This window comes from Delphinapterus leucas, chromosome 12, assembly GCF_059928025.1.
Source record: "Delphinapterus leucas isolate spDelLeu-1000000601 "Yukka" chromosome 12, BTC_Dleu_Yukka2, whole genome shotgun sequence".
Classification (NCBI taxonomy): domain Eukaryota; kingdom Metazoa; phylum Chordata; class Mammalia; order Artiodactyla; family Monodontidae; genus Delphinapterus; species Delphinapterus leucas.
The window spans coordinates 17,000,810-17,022,030 of record NC_143140.1 but is presented as its reverse complement, the minus strand read 5'-3'; the positions used below and the strand labels follow the sequence as shown (position 1 = coordinate 17,022,030).

The 21,221-nt window shown below is 39.6% G+C and overlaps 1 protein-coding gene across 3 annotated transcripts in view; it reads right to left on the bottom strand.

Annotated features, from left to right (window-relative positions):
- CD109 (CD109 molecule) overlaps positions 1-21,221 on the bottom strand; it is a 113,549-nt gene that overhangs the window by 19,617 nt on the left and 72,711 nt on the right. For all 3 annotated transcript variants that reach the window (XM_022590370.3, XM_089921744.1, XM_022590371.2), the window contains 8 exons: positions 19,585-19,659; positions 18,967-19,024; positions 16,156-16,285; positions 15,134-15,251; positions 13,287-13,400; positions 11,467-11,685; positions 10,595-10,739; positions 8,051-8,227 (listed from right to left, as the gene is read on the bottom strand). In XM_022590370.3, the coding sequence (XP_022446078.1) occupies positions 8,051-8,227; positions 10,595-10,739; positions 11,467-11,685; positions 13,287-13,400; positions 15,134-15,251; positions 16,156-16,285; positions 18,967-19,024; positions 19,585-19,659 (1,036 nt within the window). The remainder of the gene's footprint in view (positions 1-8,050; positions 8,228-10,594; positions 10,740-11,466; positions 11,686-13,286; positions 13,401-15,133; positions 15,252-16,155; positions 16,286-18,966; positions 19,025-19,584; positions 19,660-21,221) is intronic.

The following is a 21,221-nucleotide window of genomic DNA, read 5'->3' as shown; positions in this document are numbered from 1 at the left end:
ACACAAAATGAACCCAGCAGCATGGCCATGTAGTGCCTGGCAAACATACTCACTGGTGAAATGTTGAATTCAATCCCCAATAAACTCTAGTAACAAAAACATTTTACTTTATGAATACCACATTTTAGAAGCATCAATAACTATAATTAATTATTCATATTTGACTAAGAAAATATGAGTATTAGTCATTTAAAATTCGTGAATTTGCTCTTGCCAGGTCCCAAACTTTTCTCATTGAGCCTTTCCACAAGAAACCCCAGCCAGATCTGAGTATCTGATTTAAGCTACAGTAAGACAAAATGCATAAAAAAACAAGACACTGTTTCACGGTGATCTTTAAGACCTATGGTAAAAGAGATGTAAACAGCATTTAAGTGATGAGAGAGTTTTCTTAATTTGAAGAAGGGAGCGTTAGGTTATACTCTTTAAGTTTAAAACTGAAATATTACAGCATGGTAACTAACCAGCCAACTTTTATCCAACTGTGACTAGGTGTCAGGAACTGGTCAAAGCCCTTTTCGGGTATTGACTCAGGTAATTCCACAACTCTATGATGTAGAGGCTGTCTGCTTTTTAGAGATGAAGAGAACTGAACTTGGAATATATCACGTGCAAGGTCACACAGCTCATAGGAACTGAAATTAGGCATTAGCCAAGGTCAATCTGTCTCCAAAGCTGCTGCTTCCTACTAATTCATAGAGCCCTTTCAATGATTAATATATGAAAAGTTCTTCACACAGTACCTTTTACATTCTCTCAGTAAACAACAGATATCACTCCGTAACTCAGGTGTAGAAAAAGACTTTCTAACCACCAAACTTTTAAGAAAAGATAACTGACTACAAAAAAATTGTTTCAAACCTTTCCATGGCAAAACACTATAAACAAAGTTGAAAAACAGATGACAAATTAAAGGAAAATATTTGCAACATATAAGATGGATAAATGGCTAATCCTCCTAACATTAATACTATACAAGTCTATGTATATGTTTTTATACATTAATACTATATATCTTCACATACAGATTATATAAAGAATTTTTTTAATTTAGAGGAAAAGATAAAAACTCCTATAGAGAAAAAATGGACAAAAGACAAGTACAGACATTTCACAAAAAACAAAGAGAGAAAGACAGACCTTAAGACAGGAAGAAATGTTCAACTTCATAATAGGTGAAATGCAAATGAAAACTACATATTGAGATACCATTTCTTACCCATCACTTTAGCAAAGATTCAAAAGCTTGACCATTCATCCTGTTGGGGAGGCTGTAAGGAAACCAGTACTCATCCATTGCTAGAGGGAATTCCAAATGGTACAACTCCTGTGCAGTAGAATGTCTATACCTTTTGACCCAGTAATCCTACTTCTTCTAAGGATATATCTGAAGATATACCTCCAACAACACAAAAATATATATGCAGAAGACTACTGATTGCAGCGTTATTTGTAATTGCAAAAACATTGCAAACTACCTAAATGCCACCAAATTGGAGACGGGTTGAATAAACTGTGGTACATGTGTACAATGGAGTACTATGCAGCTGTGGAAAAGAATGAGGACTCTCTCTGAACTGATGAAGAGCAATTTCCTGAATATACTGTTAAGTGAAAAAGGCAAAGTCTAAAATAGCACACATAGTGTACTACCCTTTGTGTAAGAAAAAGAGAAAATAAAAAAACATACGTTAATTTCTGCTAAGAGAGAAAAAGAAAGAGAGAGAGAGAGAAGCTAAACAAGAAAGTAACGCAGAACGTTACCCCCAGAGGGTAGGGAGAAGGGATCCGAGAGGGAAAGATACCCCTTTGCATACACCTTTTAGAATAAGTTTGACTTTTGGAAGCATGTTAATGTTTTACATATTCAAAAAGTAAAATAAACAAGAATGGAAAAAATTCAATGACAGGCACTATTAACACAACCTTAGTTCACTCTAACATGTTTTAGTTAACCTTGAAGAAAACTGAACATATCATCTCTTCCTTTGTCAGAGCTGGTCAAGGATCACAGAGAAGCAGAGTAATTTTCTAATATTCACAAAGGAAGTGAGCAAAAGAGGCCAAGACATTCTCCCTCAATTTCCAATTCAGGAGTAAATCTACCAGGTAGCAGAGCTGACGTGTGAACTCAATCTGATATAGGAGGAAGGGAAGGGAAGGGGAGGGGAGAGGAGGGGAGGGGAGGGGAGGGGAGGGGACGGGAGGTGAGGGAAGCTCCAGGTCCCCCCATCACTAGAGGAGGTACTTCTGTGGGAAGATGGACCAACCTCAGGTGAGGACCAAGTGCCTCCAAGGCCCTGAATCATATCAACAATGGCAGTTCCAAGTATGAGTTATTGTAAAACCTTCAGAGAGATGAGATCATGGAGATGAGATCAGTGTTTATGGAAATTACCCTTCAGGTGGCTGCCCTCCAAGAGTTGCCATTAATATCAACAATTAGCACAGTTCTTCCATCAGGAGCAACGAGCCCAGAGAAGGGGACTTGCAGACACAGTCTCCAGGTATGGAGTACATTTCCTGAGCTGGTTTAGATGAAACTGAAAATCCAAACCTCCAGCTCTGCTCCCTAGGCAAAACAGGAGGGAACCCAAACCAAGTAGGTCTCCTGTGAGGTGTCCTTCCTTGTCTTAAGCCAGACATGCATCATTAGAGAACCCTCGGCTGCATCATGATAGATGAGATAGGCAAAAAGATGGTTTTCTCCAAAAGTTTATGAGGAAATTAGAGTACTGCCTTCAAGTTCATAGTCTTATGAATAGCTCCTGAGTTACAAAGTAACAGCATAATCAGAATTAACAGACACTTCTAAAATTTAAAATAATGATTCATGAAATGTTGTTTATAAAGAGTCGGACAAGATACATACTTAGTGGGTGGTGAATTTTCTTTGAAATAGCCATGAATGGAAAATATTTACAATTTATCATAATAAAGGGGCAAGTAGCACTCATAGAAACACATAGAAAACTAACATTCTAAACATAATTTGACTTAGTTTACCACAAGTGTCAAAATTGCATACAAATAAATTAAGTAAAATTGGCTGCCCAGTCACTTTCTCTGGTTAAAAGCTGATAAAAATATTCTCTGTACTAAAAGAAGAGTGTTTGTTATCAACTTCCTTACTCCCTCTGACATGAATGGAAAGTGAGGACTTCACCAACGTTTTCTCTTTTAGCATCTTCACTATTGCCTCTAGCCATTCTTGTGATGGCCAAATGCAGCATCAGAATTCTGAAACCTACTTTTTTCCTGTTTTTATTCCAATAGAGAAAATATAATGTGTTTTCAGCTAAGTTTGGTCTGAGTCTCACTTGAAAAACTGAGCCACATGCACTGCAATTTAAATATTTGAGAAAAACAAGTGGTTTAAAATCTCCAGGTAACAGGTCTGGGATTTCCAGTCCTTGTCAAAAACAGTTTCCATGTTACGGTTCTATTTTTCTTTTTGACGGTGAAAGACACTTCATTCAATGATGTAGCTATTGTTTTGACCAGAAAAACAGTAAGTTAGGTTACTGGGCTCCTGGGCCAAGCATGATTTAAGGAAAACCATGTGCTGTTCACAACTGACATTTAAGTAATATAAATCATGACTTGTGCCAAAGCCACTTTAATTCCTTAAAAAATAAAAACAATTACAGTATATTTGAAAAAAAAAAAACTTTGGCAAATGTGATAGCAAAAGAAAAAACAGAGTCTCTGAAATGAGACACTGATTTCATAATGAAAATCATTACACTGAGAAGTTTTTGTCCACTACTTTGAAATATAATTTAGTCCCGCATGTGAAAAGATACATTTTGAGGAGCTCATTGGACTGATTCCCATCAGCCATTTCACCAGCTCAAAAGGTAACACGTTGAAACCTCAGGTCACATTTCCTAGCTCATGAAAACGTGCCAAAGCCAGGGAGAAACTTTGGTGTTTAGAGAAAAAACCATGCATCGTGGAAACAGAGGAGAGATCTTCTAGACCCGATCTCCACATTAGGACGATCAACCTACAGCCCAAAGAAGTTAATATTGATACGAATGCATTCACCCATTCTTCACTTACTGAGGGGCCCATATGGTGATCCCATGGAGAAGGGATTCAACACAGTCCCCTCTGTCAGGGCGCTTACCTTCTAGGGCAGGAGACAGTCAGATAACAGAAAAACAAGAACATTTTAAATACTGTTAAGTGTGGTGAGGAATATACGATGGAATAATTTAAGTGAGAGCTGCTAAAAGGTCAGGGAAGGCCACTTTGAGGAAAACACCACCTGGATGATGAGAAGGAACCAGCCCTGGGAAGATCTGGGGGGAGAGTATCCAGCAAGCAGGACAGGTGGAAAGGCCCTCAGCGCCATGGAGCTGAGAGCACGCCAGACGCAGGCTGACAGAGCCCTGAGGGGGCGGCTTCAGGTGAGGTGACAGATGGGGCCTGGCATTCACTCAGGGCTTTGCAGGCCCAGGCAAGGAACCCACTGGAGAATTTAAGGAAGTGATGTGATGATTCTGACATTATCAAAAGATCCCTTTTATTATAAAATATGCAGAGACTATATTGAAGGAGGGTGAGTATATCGGCAAAGGGTCTATTTAGGAAGCTGCTGCAGTAGCCAGGCCAGCAATGGCAGGTCAGGGTAGATCCATCAGCCTGGGATGGAGAGAGTGGGGAAGTGTCACACTTGTTTTTAGAGATAGAATGGACAGAATTTACTTGCTGACTTTAGACCCTATCTCCCTAGTTAGATGCCACTAACTATATTACAGCTGACAGTTCCTGGGCGTTTACTATGCATTAAAATACCTCATTTAGTCTTCAAAACAGCCCTAAGAAGTGGCTACTTATTTACCCATGTCTTATGGGTGGAAAGAAGAGGCTGGGGAAACCAGCCCAGAGCAGGAGGCAGGGTTCAGAGCCCAGGCTTCATGGTCTCCACCGCCGGTGCTGTAACCACGGCTCTACCTCTCCCCTGGTGGGAATCGCCCACCTCACGGCTGCAGTGCTCTTCATTCTGCCACAAAGCTTTTTCTGCCCTCTGGCTGCCCTGTGCCTTCTAACAACCAGCAAATGTGACGAAGGCTCCCAAGCAATGCAGGGCTGCTTTGAAATTGCACTGTGGCACCTACCTCGCCAGGATGGGCCGGGGGACCAGCGCTCCTTTTAAAGAAAACAGATACTGAGGATTTGGACTGTTCATTTTTTAGGGCATCTACTAACCCAGAGCAAAGTGTCTAGGACAGAAACTCAAATTATTTTTAAGGCATGAATTATTGTTCCTTAAACGGTTCAAACTATAAAATTTATTCTGTCTCTTTAAAGCATTGATATTTGATTAGCCAACAATATAGTTCATAAAGCATATAAAATATGCAATCAATGGCATTTTCTAAAATATTTTACTTTATTTTATTAAAATATCCCAAAGGATGTGCATCAAGTTATAAAGCACCAGTCTAGGTCCTACATACTCCCTACCTGAAACTAGCCAACCTAAATTTCAAATACAAGTCAGAATCTTGTCTTAAAAAGGTGCTGAATTAAACTGTGAAAATATTTTTTACTCATCTCTTTAAATATATGGCAGTGTGCAAAGATCTCACCTGATTTTAGCGTGGCACACACCATACCAAACAGAGCCCCTGGTACCACTGCTTAAACTTAATTATAACCAAACCTGGAAAAAGCAGCTCTTGTATTTACATACTTAAAATATGACTGATTCGCTTTAATAATCGGTAGATTTTATCAAGCAAGCATAGTTCACAGTTCATGAAGACCATTCCAGGAAGAGGACATGCAAAGATGCATTATATGAAGACATGAGTACCTGGAAATCACAGGGGAAGTATCTTAGTATATAAGTACCATTTTTCTTGAAAAATTAATAACGTATGTTTTCTACGAATATGATAAAACATCTGATTTTTTACCATTCTCTTTAAATAAATTAATAGCTAAACTGAAAAATAAATGACCGATTCACAAACACACGAATAATTTTTAATGGGCATCTCAGTATAGAAAGTACTGATTGCTAGATCTTTGAGAATTTCCTAGAGGACTTAAGGACCTGGGCCTGAGATGTCATAAATGCCTGCAGGGCCTGGCTCTAATCCGAGGGAAACTATACCACTATCTCCTACACAGCAGAACTCGGGTCACACCCAGCCCTGATCCCAACACTGGCCTCCCACACAGCAGGCGAGTCCTGACTCACAGCTCCCTTACTTGCACTCAGCCCTTGTCTGCCAGCCTAGCCCAGGGGGCACTCAGGACACTGACTGCAGCTCAGCCCCTTGGACCCAACATCTTACAGCTCCCTCTGGTCTAACCTGACACCCAGATTCTAACGTCTGGTTTCTCCTTCCCTACAGGACCCATGGTCCTCTCTTACTATTTTATCAGAACACCCATTGAGACCTCTTGCACCTTGGTCACACTGAAGCATCTTGGCCCAATTCCGACTCCTCCTACATCCTCCCCTATTGCTTCCAACAACCTAAGAACGTTGCAAAGTAACGCTATCTCGTGGCGTTCTGAGCATGGACTACAGAGTCAGACCACCAGGGGAACCATGGGTAAGTTATTTAGCCTCCCTGTGCCTCAGTTTCCTCACCTGCAAAAGGGAAATAATAACAGCACACCTAGCTCCAAGGGTTTTTGTGAGAATTAAATGAAAACATTTGTACAACAATAGGGTTAGTTATTATCATTATTACATAGAATTTAGTTTAGGATAATGAGGGAACCTAGAAAAAAAGCCCACGTTAAAATAATGTCTTTACTAAGTCTTCTCATTCTTAACTGTGGAAAAGTTAGCCAAACCACTAACAGCTTGCCTCTATTGGCATTTAACCCATTCGTTGTAAAAATAAATAAATAAAACAAAATTAAAAGTTAGGGTGGAAGGTGTTGATTCGATTTGTAGATTATACTGAACAAGCATTTTCCTATTATATTGCCTGAACCGTTCTAATCTTTATCAGTTTGATGGAGAGCAGGTACCCCAGACTGTGCAGAATGATAAACTCAGCCACACAGAGATCTTGCTAGAGGTCCCCTAATGGAAGCACAAAGCTTCCAAACTGTGACTTTGGGTGGCTGGCTTTTGGAGTATTCGAGGAAATCAAGTCTACATTATTATTATTAAAAATGCCTCACAACTGTCCATTTTCTCCGAAGTATGGACACAGATAGAGCATGGACTCTGGGGCCAGAGAGTGAGTTCAAATCCCAGCTCTGCCATCACTTGCTATGTGACCCTAGCAAGTTAGGTACCTTTTCTGTGCCTGAGTTGCTTCATCTGTAAAAATAGGAGGATGATAAGCATATACTGATTGCGACCAGTAAGTGAGATATTATGGGAGGTGCTTAGAACATTGCCTGCCTCACAGTAAGCAGCCACCGATGTTATCTGTTGTTATTAGCAACTTGTAGACACAGAGCCTGGCGTCTGCAAACAGTATCAGCCTCTCCAGGAGCCAGGGCAGAGTCCTCACCGGTGTGGCGTTTCCCGAGTGGCCAGCAGGGGCCCCCATACACACCCTTCTCTCCTAACCCCCCAACTACTTGAAATGTTAAACGCGCTGAGAAGGTCCCCACCACAGGAAGCCTCGTGTGTTTACCAGTGGACTTTCTCCACTGAACAGGGACTTCTCTGGGAGGAAAGGCCTGACTTCCTGCTTCCTCAGCACTGGAAGTGACCCTGACCCTAAGAGATGCTCTAGAAATGTGGAATGAATACTCATTCCTTCAGATCTTTAAGTGGCTTTAAATTTCCAATCCCTTAGGAAAATACAAACCCCTCCAGGAACAAAATTCTTAAACATCTTAGCAGCAATCAGTGAGCCCTGAGCTGAGGACGAGTGGCGACAACGTCCCACTGCTCACACATCTAGCACATGCCACACCATCTAGTGCCACAATCACAGAGCAAAGACAAAATCTGTCTATGTTGAAATACGGTCTAGAGTCAACTCTGACCGAAAAAAAAAAAAAGAAAAGAATAAATGTATTTTTACAAATAAAAGTATGTTTCTAAAATGCTTACCTTGCCTCATAAATGAAAGGGCTTTTTCTTTTAAATTCTCAGTCAGTTGTTTCTTTTTAGTCAGGTAATCCAAAACGTAAATATTTGGAGCAAAATTTATCATGTTCTGTTCGCCACAGCCATAAGGCATTCGAATCAGTGAGGCTAAGCCACTGATGGAAGAACCAAGAATATCTCCTGAAAGCACAAGATATTCATTACATTCAGCAAATCCTCAGTAACTGTACCTCCTGGTGGCAGAGAGGTGTCCTCTGAGAGCAGAAAGCATCTGAAGCAATATTACTATTCCACTGCGTGGAGCATAGTATTTATAGAAACTTTACATCAAGCTTTTAGGAAGACTGGTCAAATAAATGACAATACAGTGGTACTGAACTTGTAGATTATGTGACAAATTAGGAGACTCTTAGCTCAAAGATACAGTACAGATAAGCAAAAACCAAGTTTAAAATAAAATTTCGGAACAAAAATGTCAGGAATTGCATTAGGAAACCATCGTTCTTACATGGGAAAGAAATGTTTTATTATTAATATTCTTCACATAAATAGAACTTTATTTTGATTTCCTTACTAATACACTACAAATTCTTGAGAAATGATGCTTTTCAGGGCAGGGTTGTGGTATTTTTCAATGTGCTCTATTTGTCAACAACAAAGTAGAACTAACAAGGATAAGCATTTCAATAAATCTCAGGATCAAAAGGGTTAAAAATATCCTTCAAAGTTAGTAATATAAAGTGAAACAAAACACACGCTTACCCACATTCCTCTAACCACAGTCTAACACCATAACTCAAGAAAATAAGTAAGAATTTAGAAATGTAAAGGCTGAGTTCTAATTCTGACCTCACTATGGTTGAACTGTAGAGGGAAGAATATTCGTCAATGTGGTTTATTTTAGAAACTTACACCATTCCAAGCCCAAATACCTAGTAAAAATCTGCTCCCAAAAAGATGAATCCAAAAAAGAGAGGAAGATCTTCAGGTGGCTAGGCTGCAGCCATGCTAGCGTATGATGTCTCAAACTTTAGATATTAACACAGAGAAATAAATACCACTGCGGGTTATGTTTTTTATTTTTATTACTACTGTAGGTTATGTTTTTAATATTCAAAGTGAACATCAACTTAGACTCTCAAAATCCAAAGAAGCAAGCTAATATTCACACATCTGGGCTACCAAATAGGTTTTTTTTAAATATATAAATACCATATAAAAATAACACTTGAGGGGCTTCCCTGGTGGCGCAGTGGTTGGGAGTCCGCCTGCCGATGCAGGGGACGCGGGTTCGTGCCCCGGTCCTGGCACTGTGGGAGATTCTTAGGCAGAATGTATTCCCCTAAATAGAAAGCTTATTTAATTCTTTTTAAGAATTATATCTAAGTCTCCCAAAAAACGTCCTCTCTAGAGGAACTGGTTGTTTGAGGTTGTAATAAAAAGCATTACACTTGCAAGGGAGATTTAAAAGAACCTCTGAAAAAGTGCCTTAGGTCCTGACACCTCAAAGATCTAAACTATTGGGTTGGCCAAAAAGTTTCATAACATCTTATAGAGAAACCCTAACGAACCTTTTGGCCAACCCGATATTTAGATGTCATTCATCTAAATATTTCTTTCAGTTATTTGCAAAGCACAACCACATAAATAAACCATTTGTGTGGAAGCTCTGTCTAATAGTTGAAAGGACTTTGGGGTTACCAGAAGGTGACTAGGAGAGGGTGACTTAGTCAGTGAGTAGCTTCAAACTGTAAAGGGTACTTGTGTCTGCACAGGGAACTGCTAGAGGCAGTGGCCCTCAACCTCTGGTTACCAGAAGCACTCGTGGAACCTTTTCAAAACATACATGCCCTAGCCACAGCCCAAGAGATTCTGACTGAGTAGCTCGAGAGTGGATCCCAGATATTTGTGTATTTCCAAAGCTCCACGGAAGGGATATTCACCAGTGGTCGAGAGCCACAGAGGCAGAACAACCATACGACAGTGTGGTCTGGCTACTCAAAAGAGTGGTCTGCACAACAGCAGCATCGGCATCACCTGGGAGCTTGTTAGAAATGCAGAATCCAAGGCCCCACCCCAGGCCTACCAAGCCAGAATCTGCCTTCACACAAGCTCCCCAGGTGATTCACGTGCACCTTGAAGACAGAAGAACTGGTCCAGGACGCACATCTCACTTGCCTTCCCACAGTAATCAGTGGTTGGCACCAACTAAAAACTTTTCGCAACTTCTTCTCATTAGGATTAAATAAGAAAATGCACCTAAATAAGGACCTAATTATAGCACAGGGAACTATATTCAATATCTTGTAATAAACTATAAACTATTTTGTAATAAACTACTCTCTTTCAGAAAAGAATCTGAAAGAGAATATATATACCTATATGTATAACTGAATCACTTCGCTGTATACCTGAAACAATGTAAACCAACGATACTTCAACTTTAAAAAGTAATTAAGAAAAGAAAATATACCTACAAATAAATGAAAAATATATAGTATCATATACAAATAAACCAGTAGCGACGGTGATACGATCTGTTCTTACCAACTGCGGTGATCTGAACTCTCTCACTACCACTCACTATATGAGGAGGAAAGGAGAAACTCAAAGTTTTCAGGGGAGTTTGTAGCTTGCTGTCAGTCAAGTCTAATAAGACGGATTGTGAATATGATTTTTCTATTCCTTCAGCCTGTTGATAAAAAGGAACACAATTAACATGGTCCTTACAGAGAACTACATGCAGATAATAAGTCAATCACCTGGCCTGTATATGGTTAGGTAAGTACCTACAGTGTCTTGATTATTGCTTCAAATCTGTTAACAAATGTTTCCTTTCTCATTAAATTAGTCAAAACATTTCATAGAATGGCAATGGAAATGATAAAGGACAAGATGAAAAGGCCATGAGAAACCCTCTGAGGTAGGTCCTTTTATTATCCAAAGACAGAGGTTAAGTACCTTGTGCAAAGGCACCCTTGACAAAGGTGGGATGAAACCCAGAGCTGTCTTACTCCGGAACGCAAGTGCTTATCTACTGTGCTGAGTTGTCTTTTTGTGCATACTGTCTTCTCTGAAAAAACCTACCAAATCTCTTCTACCTGTACTGAGGAATTCCAAAATTCAAACTCTACGTATCAACTTGGCATGATTTAATAGGATCCCAATGTCACACAGGCTGTAAATGTAACTTGCCTTATAGTCGTACTATAAATTTAAAGAAGATGTTGGCAATTACCTTTAAAAACATACGTGATATATTTTTACATTCAGATGAGAAAACCATTAGGCATTACCAGGAGGGTGGAAAAGATGACCTAGTCAGTCTTGAAAACAAATTTAACCAAGAGAAAAACCACCTTCTGTTTCCTTTTCAATTATATATTTCCATTCTATTTATTTAGACTTCAAGTATTTACCTTCACTAAAATCCTCTGGGTGACAGCATCGGAAGCAGCAGGTGAAACAGCTGTGACTGTGATGGGCATTTCCCCCAGATGTGTTGGCCTGACCGGGAAAAGAACAGTTGCCCCATCCTCACTGGGAACCAGAACTGTCTGCTGGTGCCCTGTGACATTTATTTCATTCGAAGCCATTAGAATATCAAACACGTCACTTTTCTCAATGATTACCTTAACCTGGAAGAAAAAATCATCAAAGGTCTTGTATAATAAATTGCTCCCCAGTAAAATGTTGCTCTAAGTGCAGATAAATCTATGAGGCCTGAAACTAGAGAAAAATAAGACAGAAAGGTTCAGCCAAGGAGAGGGTGAAAGGGTGTCAGGAAAAACCTAGTTTCTTTCCTATGCTTTCTCCACCTACCTCAAGACATGTGGGGAAATGGCATTCTTCAGTTCCATTTCTAACATTAAACTCCCACTAACATTAAATTCTCTCATTTGTCAAAGCTGAGTGGTAAGGGTGTACCCAAAAAGGTTATTTCATGCCATGGTACTGCCACCAGCCTGACTCATCTAAGTCATCCTGGGACACTAGTCCCATCAGAAAAGCCTGAGGCAAACAGGATGAAATGTTATTACATTCATTGAGAGCCTCTGCTAAAATTATTCCAAGAAAAGTATGACTCAGACACTAGTCCTGAAACACATGTCGGTTGTAAACTTTCATAAAATGTGTCAAAGTTGCCAGGCTCATCAAGAATCCCATTTCTCTGGGTCTTAGATTTTATGAATTGTTTTCCCATTTATTTTCTCATCTGTTTCTCAAAATATTTCCTACCTGACAGATGAGTAAACTGCAATTAAGTTATTTGCTGGTAAGTGGAGGACCTGGACATTGAATGTGGGTCTCCTGACTTTTGCTCTTTACACTGGACCATGTTGAAAAGATTAAAAAGTAAAATTAGGGCTTCCCTGGTGGCGCAGTGGTTGAGAGTCCACCTGCCGATGCAGGGGACATGGGTTCTTGCCGCGGTCCGGGAAGATCCCACGTGCCGCGGAGCGGCTGGGCCCGTGAGCCACGGCCGCTGGGCCTGCACGTCCGGAGCCTGTGCTCCGCAACGGGAGAGGCCACAACAGTGAGAGGCCCGCGTACCGCAAAAAAAATAAAGATTAAAAAAAAAGGAAAATAAGAAAGTTTACTCTCTAGACATAGTGCTTAAAGAGATTATGGCATTTTCAGGTAATAAGGTTAATTACAATCCCTCCCTACTCCCATTTCGTTAACACTACTGCAGGCACAGCACAAACAGTGGGCCTACCCCTGCCTTACAGGGAACTGACTTGGCTAAGGAGACACCGGGCCGTGACTCAAAAGACAAAGCCTTGAAAACAGAATATAAACACAGGGATAAGCACAACGGCATGGGTGAGATTCCTCAGGAAAGACACCTTAGTTTCAAAGCGGGTCTTGAAAGGAATCCATTCTTGCCACCTGCAGTGGGTACAGAACAGCAGTGAGAAGCGGCAACACATTGTAGATGTGGGAGGAGAGTAGGGGGAAAATGCAGGGGGGCGGGCAGGAAAGAGGAAGACATGCCACAGAGATGAAGTTGCATGACTAAAGCAGAGAACCCGTGCTAGAAATTAAGGCAAGGATGCTTGGGCATGCTAGCAATATCCTTCGACATTAACAAGCAGAAGAAATTGTGGGCAAAGTATGGCTATTGTCAATCTCCCAGAAATGTATAGAACGCTTAGATGCCCAAACACTACGTAACCCAATCCCCGCATGTTTTCTTCATTTTGTCCTGAAGTATAAATGATGACTAGTATATTACCTCAGTGGCATCTTTCAAATAATTGAATATGGTTACTTCCAAAGCAAATTCTTCACCTCTGATAACAGAGTAGGGAAGATTCAAAAAAATGAAAAACGGTTGGAAGGACTGGAGCTGAAAAGAATACAATGGATACAGATTTTGTTCAAGTCCAAGTGCTTCACGCTTTACGCAATTAAAAGCAAATCTCACAAAACCTGTGATGCTTATGACTAACTTCACATAGAAATGTCCACTTGCCTACCAACAGAAAGCAAACAGCAACCTACCCCAAACGAACGGGGGCACACTGATTTATGTTATTTAACACAGTAACCACTACATTTTATGAAATGGCTACTAGGAACCAGGGACTTTACACAAATTATTTCATTTAGTCATTACACCTATGTAGGCAGGTGTTTTGATCCTATTTTACAGAAAAGAAATCTGAAGCTCAGACATCTCTGTAACCGGTACAAGTTCACACTGCTGCAAAGTGTAGGAGCCTGAACTGGATCCCAGCATGTCTGAGGCCACAGCTAAGTCTCTCTTCCTCTACTCTGCCATGTTGATTCTACCATTCTTCTTCTAAAGCCACTGGCCGAATGAAACAGCATCTGTTTTAGACTCATGTGAAAAGTCTAAATGATGGTTTGCCTGCTACCCTGTAATATATAGATACACATACTCGTGCTTCCTCATTGGTCACCCAACTCTGACAGCATCGGCGGAGCTTCTCACTGACAGCAGTTAATCCCCGCTTAGAGGTTTATCTGGACATTTGTGGAAGTGTCAGACTGTCACCATAGGGTGCTCTTGGCACTTAGTGGGTGAAGGTCTGCGTGCTCAGGACAGTCCCAGAAAAGGAAGAATTGTTCCGTGTCCCTCATGATTCTTGAATGTTCCTTCATGTAGATAAAGTGCCTGCTTATAATGACCTGGGCTTACAACTAATTCCAACATATATATAAACCCAAAACACCTGTCAATGTACAACTATTTTGTAAATCAAGAGGAAACTACACTTTGTTTTGGAACTTCATCAAAACTTGTTCACTATTTCAAAACTTTACATCACCTCAGGCAGCACCACTCAAGGTTTTTGAGTTGCGAAAACAATACACGTATATCAAACTGGATGTACAACTGTTACACACAGGGTGATTCTATGCACGGTGTAAATATTCACATATGTTACTATGCCTTCTAGTGCAACTAGGCCTGGTCACTTACATACTGAAATATTATTTTATTGTACATTACTTTCCTTTGATTTCTCCTCACTATTTCACTTAGGGCATCTTATTGATTTTTTAAAAATTGAGTGTGCAGCTATATTATATTTTCTATGCATTTCATTTTGCATAGATGGTAGAGGGATGAAAAGCACAGCTGTTATAAAAAGCTGGCTTCAGGTATGACAGAGGTGAAAGCTACTGGTCTAAGACCAGTCATGGTCATTACATTCCCCTTGTCAGTGACGGGTTTAGGAAGCGACATGAGATGTAATTTGACCAAAGAGGTGTGAAGAAATGTTTGCTAGGGGACATTTTGAGAAGTTCTGCTTGTCCTTAAAGAGGGATGCACGGAAATATTCTCTCTGTTCTTGGCCTCTGGAAGGGGTTGGACTCAGTCAATAATAAACTTTGTATCCAAATCTTAATACAGAGCTAGCATGTTTAGCAGTTTAATACAGCTCACATTCTAAAGTGTAAAACAGATGAAAAACAAGAAGGAAACGCCAAGGAATCTCTATACTGTGATCTGCGTCATCAGCAATCACTTTTTTTAAATCCGTCGAGGAGCTGACACTGTCTTTGCTTCGCGGCACTGTACCATTTATCAGCAGCCCTTTAATACACTACCTCCACTGGAGTAATTGTTAGTCCAAGACCTAAATCCTCAGAGATCACAAAAGCAGTTGCAACCCAAGAAGTGATAGAATCAGGTACAGTAACTTCGAATTCTTGGTAAGTCCTGGAACTGAAGCCAAGATAAACATAAAAGTCACAGAACCGAGAACTGACACATTGCAAAATTGGCCAACATAACCGAAAACCATGGTTAGGAAGAATTTTAATTTTCCAAATCATTTACATATCGAAATTTTTTTAAAGGTTTAAGCCTAAAACAGTAGACCCCAAGTTCTCAAGGAATAGGTCATAACAAGGTCATAACACTGCAGACTGATCCATATTCCAATAAAATCTTTCTACAATGTTTATACCTTCAGAATAAACATCATTTTTCATAAATTTTGTATAGATAATAAATATACTTTTTCAAACTTAACTCCAACTTGTTTCTCTCAATATGCATAAAAGTTTCCCTCTGTATCCTAGTCTACGCTGTTATTTGTTTTTTGAGGTTTGACTTATTTCGAGTTTCTGTAAATAGTTGACTCACGATATGTGTAGATTTCATGATTTACCTGCTCAGTCATCACGCCAGGTAGCACAGAGTTTGTCAGCTAAGCTGAATTCCTTTCAACACCCACACCCCTTATTCCTGTGGCTCACAGGGATGTTTTATGAGGAGCCACAAGGCAGGGGGAATAATCATGAGCGCTTCCCATCCCAAGGCAACAAAGGAATTCTCAGCAATCTTTCCCCAGTGAGAACCACAGGACTTCAGGGAAGTTAAAATCACCCTTCATTAGCAAAAGGCCAGTCTTCTCCATGATGGTACTCTTACTGCCACAATTCACATGCAGCTTTATTAAGTACTATATTTAAATACAATAAATATCGTTCTAAAAAAAAACTCTTGGTCCATTCAGTTCTTTACCACTCTATGTTTGTACTTAAGCATCAGAAACAGGGCAAAACTTACTTAAAACTAAGGCCACACAAAATATATATGGGCAAAGAACTTTATAAACTTTTACCCCATGCTGGTGTCTAGCCAAATCCAAGTCTCTGGAAAATGCTTTCTGACACGTGGACTGCTACCTGAAGAGAAGTCATGAAAATCTACCAAGTATCCTTCATTTTCCTCCAAAAACGCTATACGGTCATCTAAAAATAAACACAGACAACTGTCAGGAAAAAGTCACTGTAGACAATGTTCATAAACCCAGTCCACAGAATCACAGCACCTCTCAGCTGACGGGGCCTTTAGAGTTTGTCTTGTCCAATCTTCTCGTTTTACAGAGGCACCTGAGACCCACAGAAGTCACGTGACTTACCCTAGTCACGTGGCCACTATGAAAGAGCCAGAAAAAAAAAAAAAGTTTGATGGCCCTAGAACCAATACCTGAAAAACTACAGTTCAGCTGCTAAAAAATAACCTAAATCACATTTTTAAAGTTATCTCCAATTCTGCTACTCTCCTCTTCTTAGATCCCCAGTGCTGATTGCCTTTGGCTACACCATCCACAAGACGCTAAAATCATCCAGTTTATTAGCTTCTTTCTTATAAAAGAGGCAGGCTGACATATAGACATACCTATCTCTATTCTTTCAACTTTTCTATAAGCTTAAATTATTTCAAAATAAAGTGTAAAAAAAAATTATACTGTAGAAGGTACCAAAGATACCAAGATGAAAGTGATGAGCTCCACCCATTGTCTATAGAGGAGGTGGACAAATACATGCTAAGAGTGATAGCGCACATAGGCCAAATGTCCACCGTGCAGAGAACAGGTGATTTTACAGCCTCTGCACAGTGGACAGGGTACGGCTAGGGGAGAAAACCCATTCTGCGCTGTCTTCTACATTCCATTTCCTTACGCCTCCGCATAAAGAGTATCTCATACAAGAGAAAAAAAATAAGCTAAGTACCAAGGCATGTCCGGAATATGACAATGTGTGTTAGGGAAGAGTGGCATAAAATGAGAAGAGAACAAACGCTTGGGTCCAGATTTTTAAAATATCAGTTATCCCACGCTGAAGGATTTGGACTTGATCGTTTAAGTAATGATGGCCTACTGAAGGTTTTGAAACGAATTAGAAGCACGATCTAACCCATGTTTTATAATGGTAACTCTGGTCTCAGTGCGAACAGTGGTTTAGAGCTGGGGGAATGAGGCAGGAGAAACAGGGGGCTCCCGCAGCACCCAAGGAGGCATGCTGATGAGCGAGAGGAGAGGAAGGACAGCCTTGAGAAACGACCCTGCTCTGCCTCCCAGCTGGATGGCCTCTGTGTGCACCCACGGGCAGGCTGTACCTCAGCATACTCCTCTGTGTGCTGGCTTGCCCCACTAGACCAAGCTGTAATCTCCATTGCCTCCTACACGTCAGGCATGCAATTAATATCATCTACTGAATAATGAATGAACAAACTGGATCTGAGGGATAAGACAATAGGTAATTGCAGACTTGTGAGTGCCAAACATGTGCTACGTATTTTACATCCTTTTGGATGTAAACTCCTAACAACCCTGTAATATAGGTAATATTATTATTCCTCTAATTCAGGGAGAAACCTGAGGTTTAGGGACCTTAATGAATTTTCTCAGGATCACAAAGCCAGAATTCAAAGTCAGAAGTATTTAATGGCAAGTTCCTTTCTTAACCACTCTGCTGTTCCACATCTGACAGAGAGAGGAAAGAATTAAAGATGAGTTCCAGGTTTCTGATGCAGACATGTGGGTAGATGATAATTTCATTAACAGAGATGTGGAATCATATCAACTCAAGAGCTCATATATCAGCCAAATCATATTAGGGAAAAGTGATGCTTTGTGACATATCAAAGTTAAGGTTATTTTGGGGGCACCAGGGTGCAGAAACAGGGGTAAGGTAAACAGTCAGGATGTTCCAGAGTTGAGTTTAATGGGAAAGGTGTCATGCAAGGACAAGGAACTAGAGAAGAATTCAATCACTTGAAGGTTTCTAGCAACATAATATGCTAGTAAGAGTATCAGGCTTCTTCTGTTACAGTGAGAAGGTAGAAGGGTCTCAGAAAAGGTAAAGATTACAATAAGTATTACTAACAATAGAATGAGTGGGAACATGTGACAGAAACGGGGAATTCATGGATAGAAACTATGATAGTTCTGTGGCCTTTCAAGATGATTTCGTATGATTTTACCTGAAAGAAAAGAGAACAACTTCTAGAATTAATCATCCTCATTTATACATTTCCTTCAGTCAAAATGTTTTACGACTTCTTCCTAAAAGCACACTTCTTTTAATTAGTTGGGTGGTCAACTCTATTTAGCAATCCAGGGAACTAGGATGTACAGATGTGACTCTGCCCGCAAAGAACTCAGATTGAGGAGACAAGTGCGTGCGTGCGTGCGTGCGTGTGTATGTGTGTGTGTGTATTGACAGCACACTTTATGACATCTGGGCTATTTTCTAGGTGAACAATAAAAAGCTAGAGAACAAAAATGTTTCAAAACTACATTGTCCCTTTTAACTGATTCCAAAATAACACCACAGTTTACAACACAAATTGGAGGCATAAGATCTTCCAATATGTCCAAAAATATAACCATGTCAAAAAATTACAGAGAGCAAATGGAAAGCATTCATTACAAAGATCTAGACAGGAGGTGAAAAACACTCCATGTCATGGTCCAGATGTACTTTCAAGTACATTAAACTGCGAACACTGTAGGATAAGAGAACAGAAAATGAAAATTACAATATTCATGTTCAGCCAGAAAGTATTCATACTTACATAAGTAACGATAAACACTTGAGATGAAAGACTTAGTTACTTTAAAAGCACTTTGTCAGATTTCACTTACAAACATCAATGAAATCCTTCACAAGGTTTGCATCTGTCAACACCCAGAGGCCACACTCCTAGAAAGAATAATTTTAATTTTCTTTTAAAATAAAAGTTTAAATGTCCTCTAAATTGTCAGACTCCCATACTCCTAACTCACCCTTGCTCATCTGTTTTTGTGTAGCATGTGAAAGTAGTTCCCTTTTTTTTTTAACTCCTGCTCATTTTTGAGCGTTTAGGTACATACATGAGTATACATTCTCTCTCTCATACCCAGACACAGACATACACACACACACACACACACACACACACACACACATACACACATACTCTCTCTCTCACATGAAAAAAGAGACATTTCCAGGTCAAGGAAAGTGATATAAAAGAAAGAAATTATAATGACAAATTCCATTATTTCTCTAATGGTGAATTTATTCATTTGCTTTTAAAACTAGAAGGGTGACTATCTTTCCATTTCAAATTACACTTATATAACACACTTAATAAAAGGTTAAATTAAATAAATTGAATAAGAGGCTAACATTTCAAAATTTAGATAATTAATTCTGAAATTAACTTTGCAGCAGTAAAATATATTAATATCTTTTCAAATTATATAGCAAACTAAACATACCTGAAAGACTGCAAAAGAATTCATGAACATGCCTAAATAATATCCTGTGTTATAAAGTTCCAGTTCATGGACCACCTAAGGAAAGATAAAATATACGGAATGAATGCACTCGTATCAACGTGTTCTGCCCTCTCAACAGTTCTGATATATACCTTAGGTAAGAGACAGCCCATATGCTTATCAAATTTGAAAATGACACAAATGGAGGAATAATGAATATGCAAGTGCCATGTTCATAATTCAATCAGCCAAAATTACACTTCTTTTTTAAACTTATTTTTATTCTGTTCAGCATTCCAGAATGCCTAAGAAGTGTGGGCTTGTTGACAAGACCAACACGTAGAGATCAGCATTAAAAATGACTCATACTTTTGACAAAGATAAATGGGTTCAATTGGATAGCTAACGTAAGTTCTAAAAAAATGTCAGTTAGGGACTTCCCTCGTGGCACAGTGGTTAAGAATCCGCCTACCAATGCAGGGGACACAGGTTTGAGCCTTGGTCCAGGAAGATCCCACATGCCATGCAGCACCTAAGCCCGTGTGCCACAGCTACTGAGCCTGCACTCTAGAGCCCATGAGCCACAACTACTGAGCCTGCGTGCCACAACTACTGAAGCCCTCGCACCTAGAGCCCGTGCTCCACCACAAGAGAAGCCACCGCAATGAGAAGTCCACGCACCACAACGAAAAGTAGCCCCCGCTCGCTGCAACTAGAGAAACCCCGCACACAGCAACGAAGACCCAATGCAGCCAAAAATAAATAAATAAATTCATTTTTTTTAAGTCAGTTAACTAAATTCTTTAAAATAACACAAAGAGACAACTCACAAAAGAGGAAACGCAAATTATGAATAAGCAGAAAAATATTCAACCTTATTGATAATCAAAGTGATGCAAATTACATCAATGAGATAGCTCTTCAATAACGAGATATTTGCATGTATCTGATTAGCAATGCTACTTTTTAAGAACAGTACTCATTGCTAGCAAGAGTGAGTAAAACAGGCTAAAAGAGTGAGTAAAATTGGTACATATAAACACAGAATAAGAATATGACCCAGCAATTCCAATCCTACATATATACCCAAAAGAACTGAAAACAGGGACTCAAAGAGATATCTGTACACCAGTGTTCATTGCAGCATTAGTTACAATAGCCAAAAGGTAGAAACAACCTAAGCATCATCAATAGAAGAATAAACAAACAAAATGTGGCATATATACACAATGGAATATTATTCAGCCATAAGAAGAAATAAAGTTCTGATACATGCTGCAACATGGATGCACCTTGAAAACATTGTGCTCAGTGAAATAAGGCAAACACAAAAGGACAAATATTGTATGATTCCACTTATATGAAATATCTAGAATAAGCAAATTCAGAAAATCAGAAGTAGATTAGCGGTTACCAGGGTTGCTAATGGAAGGGGGTGATGGAAAGTTATTGCTTCATGGTCACAGAGTCTCTGTTTAGAGTGATGAAAGTTTTGGAAATGACAGTTATGATGGTTGTACAATATTATGAATGTAATTAATGCCACTGAACTGTACTTCTGAAAATGGTTAAAGAGGCAAATTTTATGTTATATATATTTTACTATGGTAAAAAAAAGTTAAGATATTATATGCTTT